General features: G+C 37.1%; 1 protein-coding gene across 3 annotated transcripts; it reads right to left on the bottom strand.

Annotated features, from left to right (window-relative positions):
* Nucleotides 1-634: 634 nt before the first annotated feature.
* On the bottom strand, nucleotides 635-22,410 carry LOC105052355 (dihydrolipoyllysine-residue acetyltransferase component 1 of pyruvate dehydrogenase complex, mitochondrial). Of its 3 annotated transcripts, none has more exons than XM_010933135.4 (20): nucleotides 22,273-22,410; nucleotides 21,738-21,897; nucleotides 17,164-17,220; nucleotides 15,760-15,814; nucleotides 15,655-15,688; nucleotides 11,973-12,022; nucleotides 11,834-11,878; nucleotides 11,621-11,694; nucleotides 8,903-8,972; nucleotides 8,281-8,688; nucleotides 5,396-5,456; nucleotides 5,277-5,321; nucleotides 5,014-5,097; nucleotides 3,362-3,438; nucleotides 3,221-3,283; nucleotides 2,642-2,712; nucleotides 2,478-2,538; nucleotides 1,378-1,438; nucleotides 1,222-1,302; nucleotides 635-1,131 (listed from the first exon to the last, which is right to left on the bottom strand). In XM_010933135.4, the coding sequence occupies exons 2-20, from the start codon at nucleotides 21,764-21,766 to the stop codon at nucleotides 1,073-1,075; spliced, it is 1,485 nt and encodes a 494-aa protein (XP_010931437.1). In that variant the 5' UTR covers nucleotides 21,767-21,897; nucleotides 22,273-22,410; the 3' UTR covers nucleotides 635-1,072. The 3 variants fall into 3 exon arrangements, with proteins under 3 accessions (XP_010931437.1, XP_073100291.1, XP_029122642.1); XM_073244190.1 differs by lacking the exon at nucleotides 22,273-22,410 and adding an exon at nucleotides 22,108-22,245; XM_029266809.2 differs by lacking the exon at nucleotides 5,014-5,097.
* Between the last annotated feature and the right edge of the window lie 248 nt (nucleotides 22,411-22,658).

Genomic DNA, 22,658 nt, shown 5'->3' with positions numbered 1-22,658 from the left:
CTCCAAGTACAAATGCATTTATCTTGTTGTTCTCTTGGTCAGATAAATATTGATTACAGGGGTTGCTTTGTCGCGTTTTGTTAGCATTGGACAGAATCAAGCAGCCAATGGCAACCCAATTGACTAGCAAGAACCATGTCCACTCAAGAACCTTAACTCTCATCTAATAGGGTAGTTGTCGATTTGGCCCTAACTGAAATGATTGGCCCTCGGAAGAGAACATCTGTGATTGGCATGGTGCACTTGATATAGGGCATCTGCAATTGGTGCAGTCTAGCACTGATCTCTCTCGTGCCATTAGTTGACTTCGTTGCATGCCCACACAGCCAATCACGGCAGCCGCTGGTTCCTGTGGTGGTGTACCGAAATGCATACTTGATAAATGAGGCCCAGGAAACCAGCAGCGGTGATTGGCTGCATGCACGGCCACGTTGCATGCAGCGTAGGCAATAATTTCTCGTCTCCAAGGCATCTTCCGTCCCTGTAGACCTACCACATTTTTTGAACTTGGGCTAGTAGCCATCCCTGTTTTAGACCCATGGCTGAGCAACCACAGCATCCCTCATGGGTTCATGGTTTACCCTACAGGCTTTTTGATGCATGTCATCCACTCGGAAGCTTAACAAATCAACGATTACAAAAAAAAGAAATCTACAATTTTTCTTTATTGTTGTCGCTGCAAAATGCATAAAATTCAGACAGAATACCGACTAACAGGTACAAGAAAATGCCCATCTCACTTGGGCTTATTGACGTTTCAGTTCATCACCAGAAAGCCCCAAAATGAATAAATAAAATGTGCCAGATCAAGAGAAATCTGGGTGTCAGTAACTAAGCTTCGTAAAATGGATACAGAAATGAGAGCCTGCAATAATATAAATGAAGCCCAAGCAATTCCGTCTGTCCTGGATTTCCAGGTGGTGCTTTGATGTTTTCATTTCTGTACTTGATTAATTTTGGATTTGTATTGATAAACACTAGGCAAGCTTTAAATCACAACTTCAAAGCCTTGGTATCTACTAGTCTCTCATAGAATGTTCGCACCGACTTCTTAGGGTTCTTTTCCTAAGCCTCACAAGAGTAGTCTGCTAATGTCACTGAAGTTTGACGCCAAAGAAGAAAGGAATTTACCTGCAAAGAGAATTAAAGGGAAAAAAATAAACCGTCCTTAGTGAAGTGTGCCAGTTACTGGTTATAGATGAAGAGCAATTTAGCAATTACCTCCCAATTGACCATCAAAAACACGATGATCGGCAGACAATTTTAAGCTCATCTTTGTAACAACTCCAGGCTTTACAATTCCTGAAGAAACAAATGGATATAAATACTTGCAGATTTATGAGCATGGGTGATGTATATGAGAATGCAGAAGCATACCATCGCTGCCAACTACAGGTTCAACAACCTTGTTACCTCGGCCAACAGCAAGAATACCAGCCTGAAGAAAATTCAAGCAGACAATTAAACTCAGAGGTCTAGACATTTGTATCAGCTCCCCGAAATATCGGTCTCATGTCCAATCCTTGCTTGGGAACTATTTAAAAATGAAATCGTGCAAATATGTTCCATCAACGCAAGCGCTAGCTCAATAGCAATATATACAAATCCAGAACCAAAGAGAAAAAAAATGCAATAACTAGCACAAAATCCACCTATACAAGCGTTGTATCAGATGTACAGCCCATAGACCAGTAAAATTTAAGACAAGCCCAGCTGGAACCAACAGACTAGTCTTGGAAGGTTTAATGAGGTGATGAGCAAGAGCCAGTACTTAATATTGTTTAATGAGATAGCTGTCAATATCTAAAGTACTTGAATGATTAAGAAAATCTGAACGAATAAGTTAACAGTCTCACATAGTGGTTAGCTAAATCAATGAATCACCATATATGTTGAAGCAGATCTGTGCCAAAGCTGACAGCAAATCTACCCAGAGCATATTGTTCTCATATTAATATATTCATAGATGTTTACACTCATAATGAGGGGTAGGCTCCATAATGCCAGCTCCAAAGCCCTGAACACTTCTCTTGCAATTCACTTGTGACATTGCTCAACAGGGGAGGTACTCTCATTGCACATGCGGCGGAAACAAGCTTCAATTATAGGTGGAACCCTTATGTTGGAAAAATGACCTGATGGATTGGAATTGCTATTTAAAACAAGATCTGCTCAAATTTGTTAGCCCTTTTTTCTGCATTGAGTGTGCGGATGATGGCAAAAAATTTAAATATCGACTTCATTATCTACAAGAAAGACGTGAAGCAACAATCTTGAGCATGTTCTCAATTAATAGGATGTAATTTGACAGGTATTATGGCAAAGGAGCCTGTAATGATGACATGAGAACTGGAGTCAGGTGTTCAGGCAGGAACAACAGATTCTTTGAGAAAATAATACATATGTTTGCATTGACATGTATACACACGCACATGTGCATGCACATGCAGAGACACACAGAGAGAGAGAGAGAGGACCTGTGGAGGGTTAATAATTGCACAGAAATGATCCACAGGAAACATTCCAAGATTCGAGATGCTGCATAAGATACAAAGGGATAAGTATATATAGTGTCTATTACAAAAGATGATCAAAGAATTAAGCTACAGCCTACAGTAAGGTTGAACTGTTAATAACTCACCTGAAAGTCCCACCTTGAAACTCGTTAGGCTTAAGCTTCCCAGCTCGTGCCTTCTCAGCCAATTCTTTGACCTGGAGATTGCCCAGGAAGAAGAAGACAGCCAATTATAAAAGTCCATGTTTCTTTGCTCATATAGAATCACCAAACTAATAAACATCTACAACAACAATGCATTTAGATATCTATAATAGAAAAGGATATTTCTAATCTAGACTCTAACAACTCTAGAGTGGTTTAAAGAGCATTTAATGCATTTCAATTAATGTTGCACAATCATTGATGATTTGCAAATGCATAATAGTAATCAAAGAATGATCAAATTGAGACATAATATTTCACAAATAAGTATCCAGCAGTATCTAAACAACTGCACAGTGCACATAGTATCTTCGCCAGTTCATACAGAAATTAAGTACATAACTAATGGATTTTACTTGCACATATTGAAGCCTCCACTTAATTCAAGAACAATGAAATTAAGACATAAAATTTCAACAGTACGTTCAGCAAAATTATAACTTTTGCTTGCACAATTAAAGATTAAAATGCTATAATCTACATCAAAAGAACTTGGCTTACCTCCAAAGATATTGCTGACAATGTCTTCTGATCTGCATTCCTTATGATTGGAGTCATTAGCCCCTGTACAACATATATCACCAATCCAATTAGCTACTAGTATAAACTAATATCATTTTTAGGGGCAATATGAGAGATTACCTTATCAGTAGCAACTGCTATCGATATGTCAACCGAATCACACAAAGAAGGTTCCCCTTTCTCATTGTTCCAGAAAGCTGCTCGACCATGCATAGATCAGTAGTCTATATGATTAGAATGAAGCAATAAAAGATGTGGAACATGAATTCTACACATGGGCTGGATTCTATTGTTATTCTCTGGGTCACCATTGGGTTATTCTATAAGATAGTCTTAAACATAATTATGACACTGAGTTGGCTTGGCAAAGAATAGAATTACAAACACCAAAAATATTTGCTGATTATGTTTGCAAAATATTCACATTCAAAAAAAGTAGTGAGCATGTCCTTGGTCAAAAAATTCTGTCAAGCCAAAATGTCGAATGCAGGACAATCAAGAATAGATATCAAGAAGTGAAAAGGGAGGCACAAAGAATCTGATGAAACTTGAGCATCATTATGTGTGAGGATATTTTTTACAATGTTAAGACGCTAGACAGGATAAGATTAAAAAGGTAAAGACATTCTAAATGCCTTCTACAAATCTGAACGTGTATAATTAAGAAGAATTCAGGGCTGGTTTTAACAATTTGTTTTTCTCCCACTTATTGAGCAGCAATATAAAGTTATAGAGGACCCTCAAAAGGTTGCAGCATCAAACCACATACTAAGATTGGCATGACTGAGCACCATAGAAGCCAAAATTGTATCTAATGATTGGGTTTGCATTTTCAGCGAGATTTTGATATAAAATGGCTTTTCAGCTAATAGCTCATGCCTCAAAGATGCATTTCTCCATATTGAACCCAACCTAACTCTCTGATCATCCAGAACCATTCCATTCTAGGAAAACAAGGCAGGTATCTTCCAGTTTTCTAAACTCAAAACTACATAGCAAGGCAAGTGTCCCAACCTACCAGCTGTCTAGGTTCTATGAAAGATCACTCTCTAGCCCCAACTTCTGTTGACTAGGTATTTGGACTCAACTGATATAAGGTTGATATGAAATGCAGAGAGTCATAAGCATTTTAATGATCCAGTGGGCTTTTTGTAGTCTGTACTGGTCTTATAATGGTATTCCAAATCATTAATGATCTTTTGAGGTGATGACTCTCTTTTCCCTTCTCTCCAATCGTCCAACATTATTATTATCACAGAATGGAGTGCATTAAAAAGTAAAAGCAAGTTGTATTCATTGTTTATATATTACTGTACATGTTTCCGAGAAAGAATAATACAATGAGTTGGTTAAAAATCATCTGCCATTCCAGGTCTATTTGGTCTAGCTCGACATTAACCTTCTCACCAGTAAGTTATATATATCAAATTCTAACAAAATTGGACAAGGTTTAACTGTCCATCAATTATTTTTATACGACAGCAGCTAGAAGCTATGCATCTCTGACCATTGGTGAGCAAACATAGACTTTTACCCTATTATATCAAAAATTAAGCAATACAGGAAATTACTAGTAGATGTATTGAGGTAGGTTGTCTCAGCCTGCCTCATTGGTTTAAGTCATGATCAGAGAATGAAATCAGCAGTCTCCTGTTGTTATCAAAAGTAAAAAAGAAAAAAAGAACATGTACTTCTCAATGGATTGATTTTTGTCCCGATATGAAATGATCCACTTCAGCTTAGAATGTCCTACACTGTATTTGAAGCCTTACCATTAGCTTCAGGTACATTTCTCAATGCAAGTGCAACGGCTTTTATGACAATATCATTAACTGAAACTTTCAGATTGTGCCGCTCTGCACGTTCAGACCACAAAAAGGGAGCAATAACATCCTAAGTCAGTAGATGCCCGAAATACAGAAAAACTAGAACTGTAAATTGAATATGGAGTTCTCTCTCTCTCTCTCACACCAAAAAAAAAAAAAAAGAACATAGAGAACTAAATTGGTCAAAGATAGAACTGCACATTGCTTACCTTTAAGTTCGTTTCTGAAAGCAAGTAGAGGATCCAGAATGACATCTGGTAACAAATCAAAAATAAGTCAACAAGGTGAAAAGTTGATAGAACAAAATGGTCAAGCAATAAGGACAAACCTATAGATAAATATAGATGTGGAGTGCTTTGCTTTGATTCCAGCAATCGCTTTGCAATCACCTAACAAACAAACACACTCCGCAACATCATCAACATAGATTTTATCCAAAGAAAGAAAAGAAACAAAATCGATCTTTGAACTTTAGTAAAACAGTATTATGGTCTCCTGTTAATCACAGTTATCTTTAATTTTATTATGTCAAAGTTACAGTTTTCCATTATGAGTTGCAATCGGTGGAAAAATAGAACAACACTTACTCAGCAATATGCAAACATAAACACACAAGAAGGTATATAACATGAATCTGTAAAATGAACTGGACATGCGCAGAAACCTTGTTTAATATGACTTTACTGTAGGCCTGCTTTCAGATTGAACTTCACCGACTTCTACAACAAGACAGACAACAACTATCATACTCACAAATTGGAAGGTTATACACATGGAGCATGACTGTGGAACCTACAAGCAGGATGGTGTATGGAAGCATTCTCCTCTGTGTTGTGATGGAGCTGGCTCTAGAAATACTAAAAAGATTTAGTTGTTTTCAGAAATTACAAGAGGCTGCATTTTCATATCATAAAACTCCCAGAATTATCCAATTTTTGTAGCATAAGTACCTGGTACAGTTGGTTCCCTAAAACATGTTCCTTGAATCTACAATATTTGACACAGAACATTAGTTTTTAAAGAGATTTCACATTCAAATCATAATTTATGAAATTAGTAACATATTAGTTCATATTTCTCCTCCAATGCTAGCTTGTCTCCAAGAGAGATACCTGACAGTGACGTCACAAGATGATTCAGGTGTCAACAAAGGACATGCCGCCAAAGATTTTTAGCAGAGGTTTAAGCGGTGAACAAGCAGGGTTTGCAGTGCAACCCACAACACAGCTATACAATTGCACACGTTTATCGTAGAAATGAAAATGTTTGTGACATCATTTCTTTTGTCTTGTGCCTTTATCAAGTAAGAGATAGTGCAAAATAGGGAATTGGAAAGTTGTAAAAGCTCTGCAGAAGGTGGTGATATCCAATTTACTAAAGAGGGGAAAAAAAAAAAAAAAGCTTTCTTCAATGGTTAAAAACTAAATCTGCAAATACCATTTGAAGTTTGAACAAGTCAATCCAAGCATATCCACCATGGAAAAAGGCCAGTGTTCAACTAATGTGGCTGATCATTCTGCTACCCAAGCTCTAGTAGTGAGATTCTAAGAAATACTTAGTGGTTGAATAAATAAGCCAATATCTGAGCCTATAAGAACTAAAAGCATAATGAAAGCATGAAGAACATCATTATATTTTCGCTTTTTTATTTTTTGGGGGGTGGAGGAGAGGGGGCGGGGGGGAGGCTTCTGATATTACTTTGGATGATGGCTCAATTAGTGCTACCATTTCAAAGTCAATGCTTATGTGATTGGCAAGGGGAATCTTGCTAGAAAGAAGAGGAAATGTTAATTTTGCACAAATCAGCTAATGTCTTCATTGACCAACCAATTAGTGGCGGTAGGATGGCTCATCTTCAAGATAACGATACCTGGATTTCTTTGTAATTCCCACTTAGATGTACATGTTCCCTTCCCATAAATGGGAATCCACATCTAATAGATTATGGCATGTAAATCTTCAGTCGTACATGTTCCCTTCCAATGAATGGAAATCCATATCACAGATTATGATCTACAAATCTTCAGATGGAGGAAACAAGATTTTTTATACCATGCCGAACCGGCCGGTACATCCCGTATCGTATCGGACCGGCGGGGAACGGCACGATTCAGTCGGTAAATTCAGTACACGGGCAGTACGAAAGAAAAAAAGAGAAAAAGTGAGAAAGAGAGAGAGAGGAGGAGAGGGAGGGAGGTGGGAGCTGCCGGAGGCCGGTGGTGGCTGGCTGCGGCCGTCGGAGGGCTTCCAAACCCCGTATCGCCCGATAGGACTTTCAAGAGAGCGAGAAAGAGAGAGAGAGAGCGCTCGGAGGGGGGTGAGGGACCTACCAGACGGACGGCGCCTTCGTCGTGAGGGCCTCGGTGGCCGGCGAGCCAACGCCGACGTCCTGAGGGCGGTCGAGTGGGCGGAGCCACTCGACCGCCCCTCCGCAGCTCTGCCCTCTTCTTTTTCGAAACAGATGACCGTTTGTTTCGATTTTTTATTTTTTTTTTGGTTTTAAACTTATGAAGTCGGCAACATAGTTGCCGACTTAAGGGATTTTTAAAAAAAAAATACAAATCGTGAAGCCGGCAAACTATTTGCCGGCTTCACTTAAAACTAGGTTTTTTAAAAAAATTGCGAAACAGGGGGGACGCCCCTGTTTCACGCCCGCGGAGCCGTGCGCGTGGACTGCGCCCTCCGACGACCACGGCGGCCAGCCGGAGGCCGTCCGGCAGCCCCGCCGGCTCCTTCCCCTCTCTTTTTCTTTCTTCTTCTTTCTCTCTCTTTCTCTCTTTTTTTCTTCCAATTTGGGTCCGCTTGCCTTCGTCGGTTCGATATGGTACGAAACCGTATTGATCCGTACCGCCGGCCGGCTGATACGGCCGACGGTACCGGTTCAGCATACTTTGGGAGGAAATATCAAAGCATTATCTTATTATTGAAAATTATCCCTCTATAGTGGCTTTAATCAATATGGTAGATCTGCAAGCAAAGGAATCCTGCTAGCAGACATGAAAAAATACAGTAACTTAACATCTACCTTTACCCAAAAAAAAAAAATCTACCTAAAGAAAGAGACACCTAGAAAAGTCATAGTTATTATTACCACATAAAAGAAAAGGACTACTAATTCTGGAGGCCAAAATTTTGAAGAATCATGAAGTTTCATATTCTACATTAAAAAGCTGTCATCCTTAAAAGCATATTTTGTTAATTAAAAAAATCTACCTTGCGTATCTGAGTATTTGGCAAATCTTCATGAGTATCCATGTCAAGTAAAGGGGTGGCAGATGGAGGTGGTGTATGAGAAGATGGCTGAGATGTATGTGTCGACCCAGATATCTTTTCTTGAGAAGACTCTGAAATTCTTGGAGGTCCTCCAGATTTAATTGCTGCTAACACATCCCCTTTCAAAAGAGTACCACGGGGACCTGATGCCTTCAATGAAGATGGTTCTAGTCCATATTCTGCAATAAGCAACCTTGCTGATGGGCTGATTCTGCTGAAATTTGGTTTTTCAGATATCCCTTCATGTTTCACATCATGAGTTAAATCCTGAGTTGGTTTGTCCTGTTTGGCCTCGACCCCTTTGGATATATCAGCTGGCAAATTTTTAATTTCATCTGGATCTTCAACCTTTCAAATCAGCAGAAAACTGATCTCAATAAAATAAATGGTTCTATTAAAGTAACTGATGTAGATAGCATAGAAATGACACCATTTATGTAAAAGAATAATTTTGTGATAAATCTAATTATCTATAGTGTAGATTCTAATCTTCCCTGATCAATAAGACCAAATAGAGAAAATTTTGTTTGAGTATATAACTAGAATTCCATGAAGCACATACCGTAATTGCAATAGGTTGTCCTACAAGCACATCCTTTGAACCTTCAGGTGTCAATATCTTAGCCAAAAACCTGTTGAGATTTTTATCAGACAAACTGGATAGAGTTAAAAGTTGGGCAAGAAAATGTATCAACTGTTATGAATGTCAATGCCATTACAATTTTCAAAAGAAAAAAAAGGTGGACACTAGATTTAGAAGCAGATTATAATAAAAACTAAATTTATTGCTATACATGATCTCCATTATTTCAGACTAAATTATATACAATAACAAAGACTTAGGAAGCTATTTAAACAAGTTTATCAACATGGTCAAAACATGACAAGGCATTTATCCAACAAAGCACCAAAATAAAAAGATACAAAAATGACAAATTGACAACATTTAATGGCAAATTCATACATATATGGGAGGTAAAGCGTCATTTTTTTTCCTTGGCAAAGTACAATAAACTCTGAGTTACCACCATGGTTGCAGGCTTGCGGACTACAATATTTAGCGAAGGTTGCAATCATAATTTTCTTCTAGAAAGATCTGTTCAATTCCTAATCTCCATGTCCCTTACCATCACAATTCTTTTTTTTTTTTTAAAAAAAAAGCTCATCACTTTAGTCCACTATTACCAAGATCTTCAAAGAGTTACAAGTGCCTGTGTTCAAACTTAGTTGTGAGCAAGAAAGCTCCTCAATATACCTTCTAACTACCTAATGGTTCATGTTCTATCACTAATATTACAAGACCTACACGCACCTCCGAACAATTTAATTACTATGAAGCAGATAGATTATACCTTAAGCACCCTTAGAATGGTGGAAGGAGGATATCATACCAAGGTTTTAAATATTGAGGATCAGGACCATACTGATCCCTAGCCAGTACGGCATGTGTCATACTGCAAACCATACTGGAACAATATACCAGCCATTTTTGGGCCATCAAAAATAAAAAGAGGCATATCCAACGGTATGGTCAGCATGGGGTAGGGCAACTCAGGGCAATATGGGTTAACAGAAATTCGGAGTGAGGATGGTACGTAGTTTGGGGATATTATCCAGGTCACCTCATACGAGTCCCAAGATGGTACAGTGCAAACAGGACAGCACGGGACCAGTATTGGAGTACTCCAAAGTCCAATCCATGCTGTAAATAGGACTAGTTGAAAAAATAGGTATTTTCACTTCCTGATTGGCAAGTCACGCAACTGAACTAGTCACTTCTTAATAGTGTCTAATGAAAGCATGAGAGCAAGATCTGAATTTGCTCCATAATATTCCTAACACAAAATGGGTCATGAGCCAAGTCAGAGGATCCTTACCCAAGTCAAGAGTTAGTGTATGACTGCTTAAAGAACTAAAGTGTGGAAATCATGTTGCTTATACAAATTCAAAGAATTCTAGGAAATTGTTCTAGAATTTGGTACAAGAAGCCAATAACTCCTAATCTTATTCCTTTTGAGTTTCATTGGTTCCCTAACCCCAACTACCTTATTGTTAGCACCCTTTCTTTCCTTTGTCTAGAATATCCAAGCAAAGATCCAACTTCAATTGCCTATGGTTCAAATGATTCTCCAGCCACGATGCAGACATATACAGTACATCATGCAACCAACTTATAATGCAACCCTTGTCAAGAATAGCTAATGGCAGGATATTTGCATCTTTGAGAAACTCACTGCTGTCATTACAGGTTATTTTACAGCAGGAAGAACCACTAAACCAGGCAGCTAAGTTAGAATCACCATCCAAGCAGTCACTGCACCCTGAATCTCTTATCAATTTACAAAGACATACTCCAAACTAATTCCCCTTGTTCATGCCAATCATCACACTTGGGAGATAAAAGTAAAAACTGATGTTATACACATCACAGAATTGATCAAAAGCAACTATATTGTCATTTTCCAACAAGCGCAAAGACTGAAGAAAACAAAAATACCTAACTAATGGCTATAAAATGTTCGAAAGGAAAAAAAAAGGTAGTTAAATCAAAATCAAAACATTAAGGTCCCTAAAGATCTGGAAGAAGGAGATCTCAAACTCAAAGCCTTTGAGTATTCTCAACATCAAATGGCGAAGGCCAAGGCTCGCCACAAAAACAGACAAGGTTTTAACAGAAACAATAGGCTGGAACTTAAACTGTCAGTTCTCTTAAAATTATCACTTCTCAGGAAACCTTGATTGATGTGGAAAAATATAATGGAATAAAAGTCATTTTGACTGATGATTCCTTTTGATTTCGACTATGAGGAAACATTTATATAAAAATGGCACCTTTGAGAACGTATATGAAACAAATGGGCCTTAAACTTGAAGGACGTTAAAGGGTAAAGGGAAAGTTAATAACTTTACAAGTTGGGTTATTTAGAAATAGCAGCATTGGTAAGTTCATGTGCATATAAATTGGTATCACCTGCATATGACGTAAATCTTATAATTCAAACCCAGTGAGGGTGCTCTGAAGCCACCTATCAGATATTCTTTAGTGAAATTGTATGTCACTTTCTCACCTAAACTAAGGTTATCTTTCTCTTTCAGAGAGCCTTCCAGCAATAAAAGAAATTTCAAATTAATGCAAATTCTCAAAAAGAGAGGTCTAAAATATGTCTAGCTTAAATGTTTACTTGCACAACATACATTGTGATAAAATATAATTTTGAATCTATAGAAATTTCTCAAATGGCAATAAAATTTGATCAAGGACCAAGCTACGTATTATTACCCCTCTTCAAGACTTTCAAATTCAAGAGTCGCTTTATCTGTCTCTATCTCACATAATACATCACCCACATCAATCTGCCAATATAAACAAATGGACAGCAAGAAATGGCTTTAGAGTTGTAACAAGAGGAGAAGATAGTTTGCCAAGTTCTCTACTAAAAGGGTCACAATATGAATGTTTCAAATTATAAGATATTGAACTAAAACAACTGACCTTATCTCCTTCTTTCTTCCTCCATTTTGCAATGTTGCCTTGATTCTGGGAGCATCAGATCAAAGGTCAGCTTTTAGTTTTTAGAATTTTGAGAGAACTGAAACAGTTGACAGTGAGTCACTTTTCCTGTTTTACTCACCATTGTTGGGGATAATGCCGGCATTTCAAGAACCATATGGGAAGCAACTCCTGCATTGACAAATTGAGAAGTAATAAAAAATTTAGATAAGCCCCATGATGTCAAATTAAGTGATAGTTTGTGCCAAGATAGCTTTCTCAAGGTGGTAATGCCAATTGTACATCCTTGTCGAGTCCCTTGTTGTCAAGTGAAACTTAATACAGTCTACAATATCACCTATCCATTATCAGCCAATAAAATAATAGGCAGGAGCTCAAATAAAAAACAAAAGTGAAAAGCACTTCAAAAGATTAGAGTTGAAGACAGAGTGATGCTTGTGAAGCTTAGGCAGTGGGCACAAACAAGTAGGGTTTAGATACATGTTGCAGTGCAGGCTAAGAATGAAGGTGGAGCAAGGAGGTTATAGATATGATCAGAAAATGCAGCAATAACTTCTCTCAAACAGGAGATCAGAGATGGAGTTCTCTTCGTATGGACCATAGAAACTTTTCTTCTGATGTAAAAAAAGCTTCTACGGTCCCTAGAAGCTTAATAATAGATTATGGAAATTTGCAATATTAACACCCAAAGGTTTCAGTAGAGTTTCATTTCGCTACATGGGTCATGGATAACAAGAAAGACCATATATGCTGTAAAAATATTGGTTCTTGCATGTAATGTCAAGATCTAGGGGCTATGTGGTGCATTAGGCACTGGCATGTGGACCTTATGGGAATCCGAGATGACTATTATGATAATTTGTTCTCTTGATAGGTCATTTACAAAGCTCATGAAGAAGGTTGGATGCTTATTGGTGAAAGCCAAGGTGTTAATTGATATAAAAAAAAACAAAGAGTTTAGTTCATTTGGTTCATGAATTTTGATAAGTTAGATCAACTTTCAACAAAGTATTCTAGTAGTTTTTTTTTTCTAAAAAGAAAAGAAAAGAAAAGAAAAACTCAAAAGGTCAATCTCGCAGTTGTCACAAGATGTCCAGGATATCAGTGGTCAGCATTAAGTTGATCAGGACAATATGAGTCAATGACAAGTTAACTAACAGAGTACTAGTTAAAAAGCAAATGACGAAGGTGAGGATACTATCTGTCCTAATAAGCTTTCAAGAGTTCAGATGCGATTAGCCCTAATATGCTGACTGTGCAGAACTAATTGGCATTACCTGCCTTAAGTTCTCGATGATAGGATGGTATACAAAATGGGCTTCCTCTCCTTTATGTGCCAGTTCTAGGAAGGGCAAGGATGCAATGAGGTAGATTAGGGTTGCAATGTGCATGTAAGACTTTTAGCGGTCCAATTGTACCCTTCTCCAAGACATCTATGAAATAAAAATGGACATATACCCTTGAAGAGATAATTTTGTGTTCTTCAAACTGTAGAGTGATCTAATAATGGTGCTTATATAGATTAAGGAATATAATTATGCTTTTCAAAATAAGATTCATTCCACTGTTAGGAGGTTACAGGGATAGTGTAATTTCCAAGAGGGCATTATTTGCTTATCTGTTAAAACTTACTATTCTGATAAGGGCTCTTCAAGAGTTCAATCTATGGGCATGCTAAAACCTTTGAGGAACAACTTCAATCTCAACCTCTTCTTTGCTAACCCCCCCAAAAGCCCACTGATTTAAGTTATTTTATTTCTCATCATCTATATATAGTTGGTCATAATTTCATAAGTTTTCCTTTTGCATGTGATTTGGCAGCTATTTGAATGTGGGAGACCCAATGAGAAGGCAACAAACAGCTAAAGCTAAAGGGTACCAAGATAACAATGGACTAACTTGAAAAATCCAGAATTGCTTAAATGAGAAAATGCTGATAGCATGATAGACTTAGTTACAGGATCCCAGAACAGATTCAAGAATGTTATAAACTGGGGCTTTGTCTAAGAACAGTCTTTATGCAACTGTTTAGTTGTTGGTTTCATGAGACCAATTTTAATTTGTACAAAAACAAGTTTTAAGAATGGTGTTGATAAAACATCCTTTTTTGTTGTTGTTGCTGTTTGGTAACTTTGGTAAGAGAAGGGCTTGGGAGAGTTGAAAAATGAATTAACAATCAAACAGGTGGAAGAGAAATGATAAAGACAGGATTGGTGGAGATGGGTGGAGTGGTGGAGAGAAATACAAGCAGTCAGAGGGGAGGGGGATTTAGGGCGATGGGAGGATTATGGAAGAAGAGGAGGGTGGAAGAAAAGAAGAAAGGGCAGGTGGCAAAGAAAAGCTTGAAGAGAGAATGAGGAATGATGGTGAGGAAAGTAGTTGGGAGAGAGAACATGAGCAGCAGGGCAGGGACTGGGGTGATGAGGATGAGGTGGAGGACAAGGAGGAAGAGGAAGATGGTGAAGAAGATGAGAGGGAAGGTGGGAGAGGAGGGTGGGCAGTCGACTTTTTCACTGATGGAAGAATGTGATGAGGGAGATAGGGTTTCTACAAGGATTGGTCTTGATGTTTCAGAAAAGTACTGACAAGAACAAAAAATGGGTCCCTAGGTACCTCATAAATTCATCCTTTGGTTATATGAGATACTTAGTTTACCTAAGACCTGATTAATAATTAATGACTTGCCAAAACATATAAATTAACAAAATCTAACTATTATGTAAAATCTTGTTCCTATGACCCAGTGACCAAACAGCCCCTAAGTCTAGGGAACTATTTTCTTTTTTTAAAAAAAAAATCATCAAGAATGACCATTAAGTTACTCTCTACTTCGAACTTTGATCTGCCAACAATTATGAGTTTCAAGCACCTTTAGCCAAATGGACAACAATTTAATAATATTTTTCTTTCCTTTTTCAAATAAAGCATCCTTTCAATCATGAGATAATCCACCCAAAGTGTGTAAAGGTGAACTCGAATTTTTCTTGGAAGTACAATACAGCATTAGACATAGTTGTTTGCCATTAGTTTGCCGCGTGATATATGTGACATGATAACCAATTTACATTATCCACAAATTCCACAAGCATAAATATAATGTACACTACAGCTTGACTAAACCAATATAGTCATAAAGATCTGCAAAAGATAAGTAAAGATAATATCTTAATGTATATTTTTTCATAAAGTTTTCATATAAAGGACAGATAAGAATCCTTTAAATTTTCCTAATGATGTAAATGCTGGCACCTCCCCCCCAAAGAAAAACTCCATGAACACAAGCATTAAACATGGTACTAATGAAAAAGATTGTATGGTAGAAGTATATAAATATGTGCCTATATGTGTGTGTAGAGCTATACTCAAGTGGATCTCTACTAAGATCCGATCAAGTCTAGATCGGACAGTGGGGCCTCACATTGATGATCCTAGCTATTAAATATGATATACTATCTCCAAATTGCATACAAATAAAAAATCATGTGATTTGGAGACCCTAGCCTATGCACTAATAGTCAAAAAAAAAAAAGTACCATTTTATGTTATTTAAACTGTCTAATATTTTGATCATTTGATGCATAGGTTAAGGATCTCTAAATCATATGAATTTTGGTGTATAAGTAATTTAGAGATAGTAAGTCATATCCAATGACTCGGATCATCAACGTGGGATCTCTATCACCCACCCTAGATCTGATCGGATCTGAGTGGAGATCCACACGAGTGTAGCAAAGTCTACCTCATACATACATACACACACAATATATATATATAAAATTGAGAACATCGCAAAGACATGATACCTGTAGATGAGATACAACGAACTCGAACAAGTAGCTGCATTGAATAATAAATATTAGTGTATGGTCGCATAATGAAAGGATAATGAAAACAATTTGCTGACCAACCTCATCAGACAAAGGGCTTCTCGAGAAGATATTGGCCAATGCAAACGACGAAGGCCTATGAGAAAAAGAGGGGGAAAGGTACAAAGAATCATATTTTTGTTGTGTTTAGACACTAAAATCTTTAAGTACATATTTGCATGCATACTTATAACACTTTTCATCTACAATCCTTAGTATTTGAAGGTATTAAAAAATCAACTGGTTGAACAGCATGCATTTTACAGAGGAAAGTTTACAATAATAAATCATACTTGGTGTGGGCATGTCCAACCTGTAAAGGAGACCGGGAAGATTCAAAAAGTTGTGGATGGAAGTCGGAGAAAAGATTCAAAAACCTTGTGATGGAAGTGAATTTAGACACCTCACACCCATTACCAGGAATGACCTTGGTACTAAAACATTAACCAAGTTGACCCTAAATATTTGGATTGGACAAAGTCTTGATATTATTGTTATGATTAAAAATATATTTCTTTTGTACTAGGATGCCTAAATTATTGTGGGCACCATCATCATTCAGCATATGCATGTGACTCCACTTCCTTTGTTGACCCATGTTCAAGCTACTAAAGTCCTTGCGAACATACACCACCCACCACCTTAATTATCCTGAAAGATGTTATACTCAAGGTTTCGAAAAAAAAAAAGGCCTGTACTTTGATAAACTGGCATGAATGATATTTGAGAGATCACAAATCAGCGAAACACTGTATTGAAAAATTGACATGTGATAATCATATTGATTTAGCAACCTGCAATAGCATAAACTTTAGATGTGAGTAGGGCAGGCTAGCACATTTATCCGCAGATAATTGAGGCACTAAGGTCCACATCAGCATGCATTGCCCACCTCACAATGTCAATGTATCTATTAGAAAAGTTTAGACTATAGGTTTCATAGGATTTTCCACACTCCCATATTACATATTAATTAAGGTCACATTTTTTATGTACTTACAAGTTATAACTAATATACTCTCCTGCTTGAATGTGCAAAAGAAGTTTTGTGCTTTGAACAAGTGCATATATAAACTTATTGAAGTACATGAATATCATGTTTTAACTAAACTTCTGTAGATGAAATATCCAGTTTAGGCCCAGAAAAAGTTCGAACAGTCACATATACATCTACCCACATGGGTGATAGCAAAAAAAAAAAAAGAAGCAAGGACCACCTGATCTCTTTTTTGAACTAAATTAATAACAAGTAAATACTTCAACACAAAAATATAATAATAAATGACGTGGCTGATATCATGCAACTAAAGAAAAATGAACTTTAGGCAAAAATCCACTATAAAGCCATGATCATAAACTGGTTTATTTGGTAGACAATAAAGTAAATGAATAAATGTGACAATAGAGTATGTTATGTACCAAGAAGGTAAAGTTAAATTTGCATACCTTAGATGAGTACCATTACTGATGCCAAACAAAGAGGAACCCCGTGCCCGGGCCAAACTACACCAAAATTCAGAAAGCAATAGAGAAAAATAAATGACACAGTGCCAATAGGCTGGGAGGCTCATTTAAAAAAGAAAATAGAAGAATAATTATAATATATAGTTGCCGCTCATTTTGCTTGGCAAAAGGAAAATAATTTTTACCCAGAAAAGGCTTATATACCTAAGGCAAATCACCCGAACCAGAAGCATATCTAACAAGATCATAATTACCCATACTTTAACAAACTGTTGTGTTTTATGAACTAAAACAAATGATGATGATGCACAAACTAAAACTAATTGAACAAAAGGACATTCTCAACAGGTTTGAATCAGAACACAATTTTCTTCTCCCCTTTTGATGAGCTTCTAAAGAACTAAATGCGTACAAAATTTTAGCAATATAGCATAATCTAAAAACCATCAACACAGTCAACCATGAGAGTTCAATTTGATGCCCGGCACTAGCAGAAGTTAAAAAACAGTTAAATAGATCAACATGCAAAACTTTATAAAAAACAGTTAAACATATCAACGTGCAAAACTTTAAAGCAACCTGAGAAAACAGATGCTTCTAGGAGATTTGACAAATAGCAACACTAACTTTAGAATTTCACTATGCTTGATCAATTTAGTATTTTATCCTTATGTCTAATAGGTTTCAGAACTATTCTTTTATCAGTTCTGAAGATGTAATTCATTGGATTAATTTGACATGAGTCATCTTATAAATATATTTCACTTGGTTCCATTTATTTTAGAAAGATTTCCTTCTTTTGCAACTTACTTCAAAAAAGTCGTGAGGACGATTGGCAACTACACCAAGAACGGAAAGAATAGAACTAATATAAACCCCACTCCTCTCCCCCACCACCGATACACTCCAATATATCCATGCTTTACCATTGGCAACAACACCAAGAGAGGAAAGAATATAACTTACTATAAAATTCCACTAGATACACTAATATATTGATGCTTCATTCAAAATGAAATCTGTCTGAACATTTTTAATGTAGACAATCAGATAATGATATTTGTCTGAACATTTTTAATGCAGACAATCAAATAAAAATGAGGTACAGATCAGGTACATTCTGCCCACCTCATCCCATTAAACTGAAGATAGACCAAGTTTGATCTAAAACATAAGATTTTGGCAAACAGATTTAGAGTACATCTAAAATGAATTATCTTGTAAGAAACAACATAGATTTCATCCAAAATAAATAGATTTCATCGTATATGCTCATACTATCTCAACCACTTCCTATATCCTCAATGATGCATTCCTCCATGTCCTTGCTAGATTTACACTTTTACCACAACCTCAGCATATCATTCTAATTTCTACCTTGTTAATCTTCTTTTCTTGGTCTTTATTGCCCAACATAGTGAATCCTGAACCATACAAAATTGGAAAAACAGATTGAAATATAGCAAATATCCCTAAATGACAGACCAAACCCCTTCAAAACCATTATTTACCATTCTAATTGAAAGTCACCCATTTAAAAAAAAAAAAATCAGGTCTTTGACGATATACTTTGCAATATAGTTATGGTTGTTGTAACAATTGTTGTCAGTTGTCTTAACAAGAAATAATGGAGAACATCAATGAAATAATAGCATTACTTGATGATGTCATTGTTCAAAGAATGAAAACATTGGCTTTTGATGTCTATGGATAGGGTCATCATGCTCGCAGCTCCCATTAGTAGGACTGTCAAAGGAACAAGTTGTTCATGAGCACTTCATGTTTGGCCCAAATTTTGGCTTCAGCTCAGCATTGTCCAACGTTATATCGATATATATTATACGACATATATATGTGTGGGCTCAAGGTCAGCTTGATTACAAAATGGGCAAAGCTTGAGCTGGGCTTAGCTCTCTCAAGCTTGACTCATTTACACCAACCTGCTATACCAACTTTCTGAATTTGTCCTACCAACAAATGACAAGTTCACCTCCATGTAATGTACTACATAATTTTACACGTACGTGAGCATTTTTGTCATTTGGCCCATGCCATTAATGCATAAACAAGTGGAGCAATTATTGCAGGGAAAACTGCACCAATAGATAGGCTCAACTAACAAATGCCCTCATTTGTGTAAAATTGTCCAGTGCAACAAATGTGGGGGTAAAGTTGTCATTTGCTGGTAGGACCGACTTACAAAGTTGGTCCATAGGAGCATTACAACTTTACCCTATATTACGTGCATATACATAGGTACTTGTGTTACTAAAGTTACAAGAATAGTAAAAACTTTGAATAACAGTTGCTATTCTCATAAAACAGCTCTTATAACGGGATAAAAACCAAAACCTGGAGTTGTCTGAAGTCCTCTCATGTATACACTTTGCAGTAGGAGGGCCCGGGCCCTTAAACTATCATGATAACCATTATCATGTTATAAGAGTAGCAATTGTTGCAGGCCATATTATTAACATGCAAAAGTTTTCCTTGAGTCGTCTAGTGTAGGTCCTATAAGATCTAAAAGCACCCCTCCATTTTATCTTCCCAACATTAATTTGTCTTCTTCAGATGTCTTTTCATCTACCTCCCCATCCGATCATACAATATATCCAAGATAACAATCTGATCACACTGTGGTATCACTTGGCAGTTAAAATCTTATTGGGGTCCCACTCCCATTAAGTTTCCCACTTAAGATTTACAATTGTGTACTACATTGTTAATATATGAGTTTTTAGGCCCTTTTCTCTACGTCTTTCCTCCATAAATTGAAATTAACATTTTTTTATCTTGTCATTGTTCTCTTAAATCAACATCATATTACACGCAATCAGAAAATAAAATATCATCTTCCTAAATATTAGCAAAAGTCCAACTGGATGACTAGTGTAGACAAATGTGGGATTGGTGTTGACCCTTTATGGAAGCCAATTTGATTAGCAATTCATGTGTCTCCACACACTACTGCAAACACTGGTAATAGCCCCAACATGCATGTTCCCCTCCACTCCAACATACCACTAGTGCATATCTTTTCCAATAATACCCCTTAAATGACTTCTCTTAAAAATTGGAACACTATCATATGCTTTCTTTAGCATATTTCAAGATTGAGTATAGATTACATCTCCCCCCACCCCTGCCCCCAAACCTTCCTTTTTTTTATTAAAAAAATTTACCATCAATTGCCTAAGGAAGAAGGTAGCCTCCATTTTAAGTCTTCTGAAGAAAAACAAAGCAGTTCTCTCAAATTGTTGCCATTTCCCAAGTCTTTGCTCCATTGTTTTTTTCCAAAAAATCATGGTGTTACTTATAGGTTTATTTCCCTGATAAATGATATAATTATATGATACCTTCAAAGTCATAGATGAGTACTCCAGTACTTCTTGTTCATTCATCAATTTTTTGGTTTTAAGCTAGTTAACCAAGTTAATGCAATTCCTCCATTGATTCTCTATGTGAGTCCATCCATTGCATCCTCTCTAAAGGAACCTTACTTTTCTCGATCAACAAAGAAATATCTAACAACCCCCTAATTGCACCAACTGAAAAGCAAATCCACTCATAGATCCTTAATTCAAGATTTAAAGTAACCTATATATCTTTCTTTAATCTCTCCATCTTTCAATGAAAACCTACCGTTCTCACTCCTAAAGCATCTAACTTGATCTGTATTAATAGTATTCCTCTATCCCGCCCCCACCCCCCCCTCAAGATTTAAAGTAACCTATATATCTTTCTTTAATCTCTCCATCTTTCAATGTAAACCTACCGTTCTCACTCCTAAAGCATCTAACTTGATCTGTATTAATAGTATTCCTCTATCCCGCGCCCCCCCCCCCCCCCCCTCCCTCCCTCCCTCAAGATTTAAAGTAACCTATATATCTTTCTTTAATCTCTCCATCTTTCAATGAAAACCTACCGTTCTCACTCCTAAAGCATCTAACTTGATCTGTATTAATAGTATTCCTCTATCCCGCGCCCCGCCCCCTGCCCCCCCGCCCCTAACTAACTTAGAGAATCCCTACTAGCATTCTTCAGAAATCACCCATTATGCAACTTATAACAAGCAGCATATTTAGCCTTAATAGCTATTTTTCTAACTCTGTCAATCATTATACATCTTTATCAAAACCCACTACATGTGTAACAATTTCTACACGATTTTTTTTTTTTTGATCAAGAATTTCTTTCCATTCATCATTCATTATGCTTGTAAGGCCCCCTGGATATATTAAAAATTCCTCACTATGTCTATGCATTTCTGAATTTTTTTTTCTTTGTCTTGAGTTCTGATACTTGAGAAACACACCTCATCAACTCCAGGACATTGATTCTACCATAGATCTATAGATTTTATTTAATTCAATTTCCACTGCAATAATGTAAATCTTTTTATTACTCTTACAAACCAAGAATCAGAGACATACATGTGATCAGCGGACTGTGCACACATAACATTTCTTTTGGAATGTTGGCAGATTAGAATAATGATATAAGACTAGAACACAAGAACAACAGATGGAAAATTTGCAAGAGCTTGGGCTATCTACCCCAAGAGAAGCGAGCGAACGTTCGCCATGACCTTTCCCCGGCTTCGATTGTTCGATGCAAACCTCTTCCCTCTATTGGGCCATACTTCTGACGGTTCTTGAAGGAAACTTTGAGGTGCTCCAATCAGCAAAATAAACTTTTTGATTTGAAAGATTTAATCTGCATACACCCAAGAAAAGGTAAAAGAGATGAAATCTCAACATGCGATCGCTCAAGAAACACCAACGAATTGTTTCTAAACTTCAATTGAGGCATTGGGAGTTCCATTTTTCAAAACCAAATCCAATACATAAAGAACAAGAAAAAAGTAGAAAAGAAACATCAATAATTCGATCTGAAGTAAAATATAGAATTGAATGAATTTGAGACCATAAATCCTTGATCTGATCTCCTTCCTACTCTCTGGTTTCCAGAAGTCCCGGGAGATCCCGGACAGACGCAAGAAAACTAAATTCTAAATGAAAAATAAATCAAATTCTTGAAGAAAAATGGAGGAGAGATAGAGAGAGGAGAGAAGAAGATGCAAAGGTGTACCAGCTCTTCCGAAGACGTCTTTGAATGGCCGATCAAGACAGCGTGCCGCCGCGTAGTTGGGGCAGAGAGGGGGTCATGGGAGAAGCGAGGAGCGATGTTTGGAAAAGTGCTCGAGTCCGGTCCGGGCCGGGCCGAGCGCTCAACGAACCGGTGCTTCTCTCCGGTCCACGTGCTTTGGTTTTATTATTCAAGGGTGGGGGGTGTAGAGAACCGTCTGATTAAGTTCTAACGGTTGTATGCACCGGATTTGGTAGCTTTTATGTCCAGTTGCACCCGACCTCCAACACTCAACTTGTCAAAGCCGAAACGAAAAGGCCACGTTGCAAGAGGGCGCAACTACAGATAAACTAATCCCTTGCTATACCGTACACGGAATGTAATTTTTT

Source organism: Elaeis guineensis, chromosome 10 (assembly GCF_000442705.2).
Source record: "Elaeis guineensis isolate ETL-2024a chromosome 10, EG11, whole genome shotgun sequence".
Classification (NCBI taxonomy): Eukaryota; Viridiplantae; Streptophyta; class Magnoliopsida; order Arecales; family Arecaceae; genus Elaeis; species Elaeis guineensis.
This window is presented reverse-complemented; position numbering and strand designations above follow the sequence as displayed.